Source organism: Emydura macquarii, unplaced genomic scaffold, assembly GCF_026122565.2.
Source record: "Emydura macquarii macquarii isolate MOO-44397 ecotype Brisbane River unplaced genomic scaffold, CSIRO-AGI_Emac_v2 contig_1108, whole genome shotgun sequence".
Taxonomy (NCBI): domain Eukaryota; kingdom Metazoa; phylum Chordata; order Testudines; family Chelidae; genus Emydura; species Emydura macquarii.
The window spans coordinates 131,404-140,166 of NW_027131245.1; the positions used below are offsets into that span (position 1 = coordinate 131,404).

Below are 8,763 nucleotides of genomic sequence, written 5' to 3' on the forward strand. Positions count from 1 at the left end.
GGGTTCCCCAGAGGCCCCTGCAGGCTTTGATGCTCATGGTAATTATTTATGGACAATTTCACAAGGGCTTTTCATAGAGTTCTCCTCCTTCACCTCCTGCTGCAGGTTCTTCTCTAGGAGGGTGCAATCTAGGCCAAACATTTTAACATACTACAAGGAAAAGAGTCTGTTTGCTTGTCATCCATAGTCACGGAATAAGCTACAAGAGCTGTATTCCCTGAGAATAACAAATGCATCAAGGGAAAAAGTCATGAACAATGTTTCATGTACCATTACATTAAACAAAATAAGCTTCCATTCTGCTCCACAACTTGTTTTCTTTATTAAAAAACGAAAATAGTAAAAATAAAAAAAATTTAAAAACCCAAGATTTTCCTCATATCTTAAATTATTTTAATGTAGGATGATCAGGTGGGTGCATTAAAATATAACAAGGAGTACTATCCAGATAGATCCTGTAAACCTTACTCACACAGGTCTAACACCGAATACAAAGCTAGATTTATGTATGGTGAGCAGGATTTGTCCCCAGTTGTGCTGCTGTAGAGAACACCCATGCTTCCTTTTAAAAAAACAAAAACTGGCTTATGTAACTCATTAATAGGATCCAGGGTCATAATCTACTGCATAGATAATGGGCCTAATTTTGTTCTCATGCTGGTGTAAATCAACAGTCAGTGGTATTGCTGAGAGAAGACTCAGGCCCGGCGAAGTTACAATATACAGCAAAATATTTGTAGATTTTTAAGGTCAGAAGGAATCATTAGATAAATGCTGTCTTTTCCCTTCTTAGCCAAAATTCTCACCCTTAATATTTTGTTAGTGTCTTTAACAGTGTCCCAGGGCATCGCAAGAATCCCCATGTACATACACTGTAAGCTCTTTGGAGCAGGGATTGTCTTTTTTTTCCCCCCCTGTGTTTGTACAGCACCTAGCACAATGGGACCCTGATCCATGACTTGAGCTCCTAGGTGGCATGATAATACAAATAAATAATAAGAGAGGGAGTCACAGCCTTGAATTGGCATTGCCAGATAATTATTAAGATCTGGCCTCTACCATATCTTTATACTACAATTTTTTAGTATATTTGAGGATAAAATTACTTGTCACTCAACACCTTAAAATACCCTTTACTATCTCTCAGGCTCCTTCTCTCAGCCCAGACCTCTAAGCACTACTGCAGTACAAATAATAAATCAAATACAGTACTTGCATCTCTCCATAGGCTGAGAAATCAAAGACTAAAATGCAAAAAACAAACTCTTTTGGGTGATAGTGACTGCATTTTAATCATACAGAAGGCTATTTATTCAAATTATTGAGGTGAGATTAAAATGAATGGATCTAGTGATCTAGGTGAACGGAGAGTTTCGCATGTAAGTCTTACATACTGAGATGAGAAATTATCCATTAAAGATGAAATACTCAACATCAACATGCCAAGAACACTTGTTTTAAAGGTGGAGGGTGAAGAAATGAGATCTGGTATTTTCTCACTGGTAACTGCTAATACCAAAAAAGTTAAAACTCCTTAATGCGGTTTACAATTATGTGGGAATGTATGGATCTATATTACAGAAGTGAGACCTTCTGTCATGTGTATTTCATAAATATAAGTCAACAGACAAAAATCTACCTAATTAAGAATGTAACTTCCTGGAAAACAAATATATAGTCCTGTAAGTAAGACACTTATCCACTCCCTTTATTAGTTCAGAAGAGAGACCCTGATCCAGAAAACACTTATGTAAAGATAAACATCTTTACTCAGGTAAGTGACCCATGGAAATCACTGAAACTACTTGCGAGTGTAATTCTACATGTGCCTGTTTAGATTGGGTCTAAAATTATATTATAATCTATCACACACATACTACACTTCATCAAAATAAAATGATATTCAGAAAGAAAAAACAGTGGCAAACTTGGGTCCCAATGCTGCAACTTCAAAATATGTTGAACTCCTGTCAGTGTCAGAGGTTTGCCGGACTGGGCTCATAAAGACAGTTCCATAACAAAAATATCTTTTGAAGACTAAAGATAAATCCAGTCATTTTGTGTATTTCATTTTTAGTCATTAATATGATAATACAATATAAATCAATTTCTGCTGGGATGTTAACTAATATAAGATCTAATCCTTTGCAACTAATATATTTTTAAAAAACTAACAAAGAATTTAAAACCAGTTTCTTAAGAGAGAGGTCTCAAAACTTCTTAACTTTTAAATATAGTTTCAATGCTGTTCATAGACTTCTTACATCTATACTTTGTGTCTTGGTATAAAACGTGCTTCACGCCAGCACTTTCTCTAAAGAACTCACTTTCAGAGAGAGGCTTCAAGACTCAAGGAATTTTCAAGTGTGCTCAGCATGGGCCTAACTCTACTACTATTGCAGTAAATGGCAAAACTCTCATCAACTTCCATGGGAGCTGGGCCAACAGTGAGCACTTCTGAAAACCACACCCTACAACAGTGGTTCTCAACCTATTTACCATTGTGGGCTGCAAATGCTACTCTCTATTTATTATGTGGGCTGCCTCCACACTATATATACACACCTACTACCTGCATGACCCTGAGGATGTCACATGGGCTGCACCTGTGTGCTGACTGGGCTGCAAGCAGCCAGTGGCCCACAGGTTGAGAACCACTGCCCTACGATTATACCTAAAAGCAACAATAACTCCCAACTGTAACGGGGACATTTTGTCACAAAAACCTGTGAGAACACCTTTTAGGACTGCATATCAAACTTGCTGCAATACGAGCCCGATCTACTTAATGCAGAATGCATTAAACTAGTTCTTGAAGGAACACTACCAAATATCCAAAGTATTGAAAATGATTTTAAAAGAAAATTGTATTTTCTTTCTAAAGCCCCCTATCTCCTACCACTTAATCCCAGATAATTAAAACATCTATACTACACTGAAATATATTACACTGAAATGGTGAGCACTCTCAACTTCCAAGAAGGGTTCTACCGATGCGATTCTCTCACCCACTATGGGGTTCTAGAGAGTTGTGGCTCTACTATAATGCACACTTACTTCTACAGCTACTTAACATTCCACTCTCTGAATAGCTATTTCAAATTGCAAAATTACACCCACAGTTAGAATATACTTAGTAAGAAAAATGACAGCAGCTGATGCTATTATCTAGTATATGTAAAAGAGAAAGATTTGAGATTGTAGTTACACTGTTACTTTTAATGAATCCATAAGGGCCTGAACTTTAAAGTTCCATGGAAGTTGTAAAAGGATGACCCCCCGCTCCCCTACAGTTTTTAAAAGAAGGAAGCCTTTCTCCTACTACAGAGCTGGGAAATACCAAGTTTTTCCAGGAGTGTCCTCCTGAGAACTGGAGACCTTGTGTGGAATAGAGACATCACAACAGACTAAAACCTGAGCTGACATTTCTTTGCCCTCAGTTGAAAGGGAAGAGCTATTGACTCTTTCACAAATCCTGTTTGCCAGGAGCTTAAGTTAAACCAGTCTTAACAAAAAGTCGTTTAAAAAATTGATTGAACACCAACTCCCCTTCTACTGAGGAACAGGGCAGCTGCAGCTCATGTTTTCATATTTGCTCCTGCATGCCTGTAAGTATGTGCCTAATTTCTTACTCATGACACTACTCCCATGAATAAAGTTATATGAAGTGTTTCTCTTGTGGTGTTATTGTCCCATTAGCTCTCCAGCCAGTCCTCAACCAACCAACCAACACACTAAAAAGAAAACTGAGACATCCACACCTGATATTTCCAAGGCAAAAAAAAGAATCAGGGGAGGGGAAATCTTTAAACAAAACAGCCTTTAAGAAGAAATAGAGCACACAATGTCTTCTGGCAACTGGCAAACAACTTTAATGCGCTGATAAATCCTCAATCCACTGTAAGCAAATAATATACAAGTGAAAGGTCTAGAAGTTCAGCACTTATTTTAAGGCCTGACATTTCTTAAATCCCAGCTCTCAGATATCCCTGATCCTGCACTTTGTTTCCAGGGAAGGGAGGACGGGGCCTCTAACTAAGACCGAGACCATAAAAGACTGCCTGTTAACATAGGCTGAGCTATCTCTGCCTTAAAATGAATACGAAGCGCGGAAAGGGCCTGTCAAATGAGTCTGACTTCGCTGCAGGTCTGGATGGAAATGCCCGAGGCCGGCCAGCGAGCACGGCACAGCCCAGGCACAGGGAACCGAGGGAGCCCCTGCGATCGCGGTAGCCGGGGAGCAGCAGAAAGCGATCGCCCCGGCACGGGTCTGGGGCCTGAAGTGCCTGGTGCTGAGCCGGGGCCTTTCCGCTGCCAGCCCCCGACACCCGATAGTTCGGCTGCAGCGGCCGGGCTGCGAGGCTCAGCGTGCCCGGAGCAGAGCCCCGCGGAGGCCGGGCAGGTGCGCTGACTCTCGGCCGCGCAGGGGGGGCACTCGCGGCCGGCCCAGCCCGCACCGTAGCCGGAGCGCCGAGCCCACACGGGGCCGGGCAGCCTTTTCCCGGCCCTTTGCAGCCGCTCCCCAGCCCGACCTGACGAGAAGTTTCCGGCAGGCGCCTGGCCGCGGGATCGCTCCGGCCCTACCTGCGAGTGCCCGTAGGCTAAGGGCGAGCAGCAGGAGCAGGGCGCAAGGGAGGCCGCCTCCAGCCCTCCTCCACCCCGCGGCCATGCCGCCTGTGCTCCCAGCTTCACCCCGGCTCCGCGGGCTGGCCGCTCCAGGCCCGGCTGCGGCGAAGGAGGCAGCAACACGGCCCGGCTGGGGGCACAGGGCTCCCGAGCAGCAGCTGTCGCGCTCCGGTCGAGTTACACGGGGGGGCTGCTCCTTGGGCGGGGCTCGGGGGCCGCCCGCCTGGCCCCGGGGACAAGCGGCTGGGGAGGGAGGCAGCTCCAAGCCCCCGTTCCCTACAACCTGCCCCCAACCGCTGCCCCAGACCCCTCTGCCCTCCCGGCTCCCTCTCCCTGTGCCCTCCCCGTCACACCCATTCCCCCAGCCTGCCCTCCCAGCTTCCCCCCTTTATCACCCAAACCCATTCAAAACCCTTTGTTTGGATCATTTTAGGTGGGATTTTTAAAAGTGCTTCAATCTGCTAAACACTTAAGCCCAGATCACTTAGGCACCGAGTACCAGTTCTGGGTGCATAAAGCCACAAAACCCCTGTTCGGCTGGTGTCTAACCCATTAGGTACCTACATTTTCAGGTGGAAGTTCCTTAGTCGACTTAGTGCCTGAGTCGACTTACAGCCGCCACCGTAATTACTGCAGTGGTTCCATGTCACACTGCCCTTCTTCTGTCAGTGGTGTGCATCCTCACCAGGAGGGAACAGGGAGCCCGGGGGCAGCCCAACTCAAAGCTGGGAGCCCAGGCGGCAGGCAGGGGCAGCAGGGGTCTCAATGAAAAGCGAGAAGCCCAGACGAAAGCCAAGATCTAGCTGGAGTCCCTCCCACCTGCCCCGGGGTGACAGCCTTACCTGTGAGCCAGGCTTTCTTGTCAATGTCACAGCTCCAGCTGCCTTATGTCAATCTAACTGTAGTTAGACAAGGCTGTCTAACTAACACAAGTTTCTGTGTCCAGGCATGTGCTTTGCTGGCTCACTAGGTTTCCACATGCCTATCTCCGGCCAAATCCCCCAAGGGAGCCATCAACACAGGAAAGATACATGCTCCTCTACCTAACTCACCTGTGTGAGGCCTGATGCAGTAGGTGTGCTCTGAGCACACATGGTAGATCAGACCCCATTCAAAGTCATGGTGATGACCATGACCGTATAACTTTAAACCCAGTGATTAGAGCAGTCATGTCAGAGACCATCTGCCAGGAGTGAAAAAGGATTTAAACAGGGGTCATCCACATTTCTCAGGTAAATGCTCTAACCACTGAGGTATGATATTCTGATATGGAGCTCCTTAATCCCTCCAGTTGAAGCTGTTCCACTGCGTACATATAATTAAAGACTCATTGCAGTAGGGAGATTGGACCCTGGGTCACTTACCTCTCAGGGGGGTGCCCTAACTACCAGGCTACAGAATCATTCTCATTCTTGCATTCGCTCTTTTTGGCCCGTTGATTATTTCAACAGTTAGCCAAAGAGGTGAGAGCACTTCCTTGAGAGGTCGGGGGAGACCCTTGTTCAAATCCTTTCTCCACCTCAGGCAAAGAGGGGAATTGAGCCTGGAGTTCTTACATCCTAGGTGATTGCTCTAAATACTAGTATGTTATAAGGTGTGTAGCACTACCATCATTTTGTGTTGAGTAAGGCAGGTGCCTAAATCATTTTCACAAGAAACAGCTTAGGTGCCTAAGCTACCTGACTCCAGGAGAGGGTTTTTCCGGTTGTGGATCAGAAGCAGAGATAGGCATCTCCCTGCAGCCTGGATTTAGGCATCTATCTCCATGGGAGGTCCAGGGTTTAGGACACACCCCTCTCCTCAGCATTTCATATTTGGCCAATTTGGGCAGCTCCCCACCTAGCCTGCTGGCTTTGGTGCATCACATCCTTGGCACCTCTCTCTCCCTAATCATTGGATCGGGATCTAAGGACCCAAGTGAGGCTTTGTGGATTCCAGTATTGCTCCTGTGATTTTTTTTAGGCACCTAAAGGTGACACTGAGCATTGCAACACCTAACTCCCTCTGTGGATCCAGGCCCCAATTCCCATGGACTTTCAGGGGAAGTTGGATGCCCAACTTAGTTGGGCCCTTTTGAAAATCCTACTCATTATAACCAAAACATTATTGGCTTATACCTTGTAAACAGGGCCAGATTTAGGGGGCAAGCAATCCAGGTGACCACCTAGGCTGCAGGATTCGGGGGGCACCAGAGTTGGGGTGCTGTTTTTGTTGTTAGTGACAAAAGGGAAAATAGAATGTTTGAAATAAAATGTTTCAGGTATTCCATATGTGGATTCATTTTTCATTAACCTGCTACAATATTCTGGACCTTTGTAGAATCTTGTGGAACCTTCCAGACTTTCTGAGAACTACATTTTCCTCGAACCTCCTAAAATGTTGTCAGCCAGGCCCTCCTAGGTATATAAGAGGCGGAGCGTTGCCAGTCAGTCAGTGAGATATAAGAATGAACTGAAGTGAAGTGAGAGCCCAGCTCTGTCTATCCAACAATATAAAAGAAATACTGTTACTTCTTTTGCCATGCTTAACAAGTAATCTTTGATGACTTTCTAAGACTGCGGAACATAGACTTTTGCTTTCCCTAATACTGTCTGTTTTCCTCCATAGAAAATAAAAGAGTGCAAAGGCGAGAAAAGCAACCTTTTGAACTAAAGGACTAGGCTTAACATTCTAATGTGCTGTAACATTATTTAATACTGGTTTACCCAATGTTGGTGCACAGTTCAATTTCTTGATGTTAGTACATTTCAGTCATTCTTAAAATTAAAAAGTATCTATGAGCTTAGAGGAAACATTTTTATTTGCTTATATATGGCATGAATAAATACAGATTTACAGATCCTCGTATGCAAATTTATTGTCTTATATGACAGGAATAAATCATGCATGCAAATTGTGCATCAAAGTTGTGAAATGGGCTACAAATGCAATAAAAATAAAGTATTCAAAGGTTTAACAAATGGGTGAGAGTGGCGCTGAAGATGCTTCTTGCATAGGGCACCATTTGGTCTAGGTTTGACCCTGTTTGTAAGCCATTTTTATAGAAAATTAATTGCTTGACAACATCAACTTTTAGGTGTGTTTATCCTTATACAGTTACAACGTACAGGTCATTCCAACATATTGGTCATTTCTACCTGATTTTGTTTATGTTCACCATTGCAAGATAAAAGAAAGGCATGTTGCACATAAGAAGCCAGAAACCAAACTCCCCCACAGAAATTACTTACCTGCATTTTTCAAGTACAAAAAATTATTGAACAATTTCCTCTCTTGTATGTTGCTCTACCGAAATCCCAGACTTGCTCAGAATTCTTGACTAACGCTCCTGTAATGCTCATGTAATGTGGTGCCATCTGCAGGAAAAACTGAGCAATACCTTCAGAAATTATTATGATTGACTGGTCATTTTATGTATGAATCCATAGCTGCATCTTCTGGGCCGATTACATTATTATATCCCAGAAGCTCCCATAATGTGTTAGACACTGTCCACACATTGAGGAAGACAGAGGTTGAGATACTGACCTATTGAAATCAGTGATAAAACTTCCATTGACTTTAATGGGGCCAGGATTTCACCCATGGTCTCTGCCATGGAAGAGATGGTAATCTCAGAAAAAGTTCATGATGTAAGTCTCCAATTTTGCAGTCTGCTCTCTGTGGGTAGGCTCCTAAGCTCACACAGAGCACAACTGAAGTCAATGGACTCCTCACAAAAATGTTAAAAGGAATTGCATGGGACTTGTCAATGTGAATATGTATATCTAGGTTCTGGTCTAAGAAAATCACATGGATTAAATGCAGTATCACATTAAGTTAAAATGTCCACAATAAATAGCACACAAAGCTCCCCTTCTGTTACTCCCTAACCAAATATATATAAGGCAGTAAACCAGTGATCATCTGAGTTTACATGAGTCTTTAAAGGTCAGGAAACTTGGGATCGTGTCAATCACTCTCAAAACACCCCGGCCCTTATGTTATGTTAAAGCAAAAGCACTTCTCTTGCTTTAACATAACCAGTTTTAATCCTGTTTTGAATGTGGAATGCTTCAGACCAAGTAACCAGGAAACATATTTCCAGGGGGAGGAGATTTTAAAATAAAATTGTAAGTGAAAAATCACATCTCATCA

The 8,763-nt window shown here is 43.7% G+C and overlaps 1 protein-coding gene across 1 annotated transcript in view; it reads right to left on the reverse strand.

Annotated features, from left to right (window-relative positions):
- LOC137151548 (chondroitin sulfate proteoglycan 4-like) overlaps positions 1 to 185 on the reverse strand; it is a 44,885-nt gene extending 44,700 nt beyond the window's left edge. The window contains exon 1 of the mRNA XM_067545793.1: positions 152 to 185. Within this exon, the coding sequence (XP_067401894.1) occupies positions 152 to 185 (34 nt within the window). The remainder of the gene's footprint in view (positions 1 to 151) is intronic.
- Between the last annotated feature and the right edge of the window lie 8,578 nt (positions 186 to 8,763).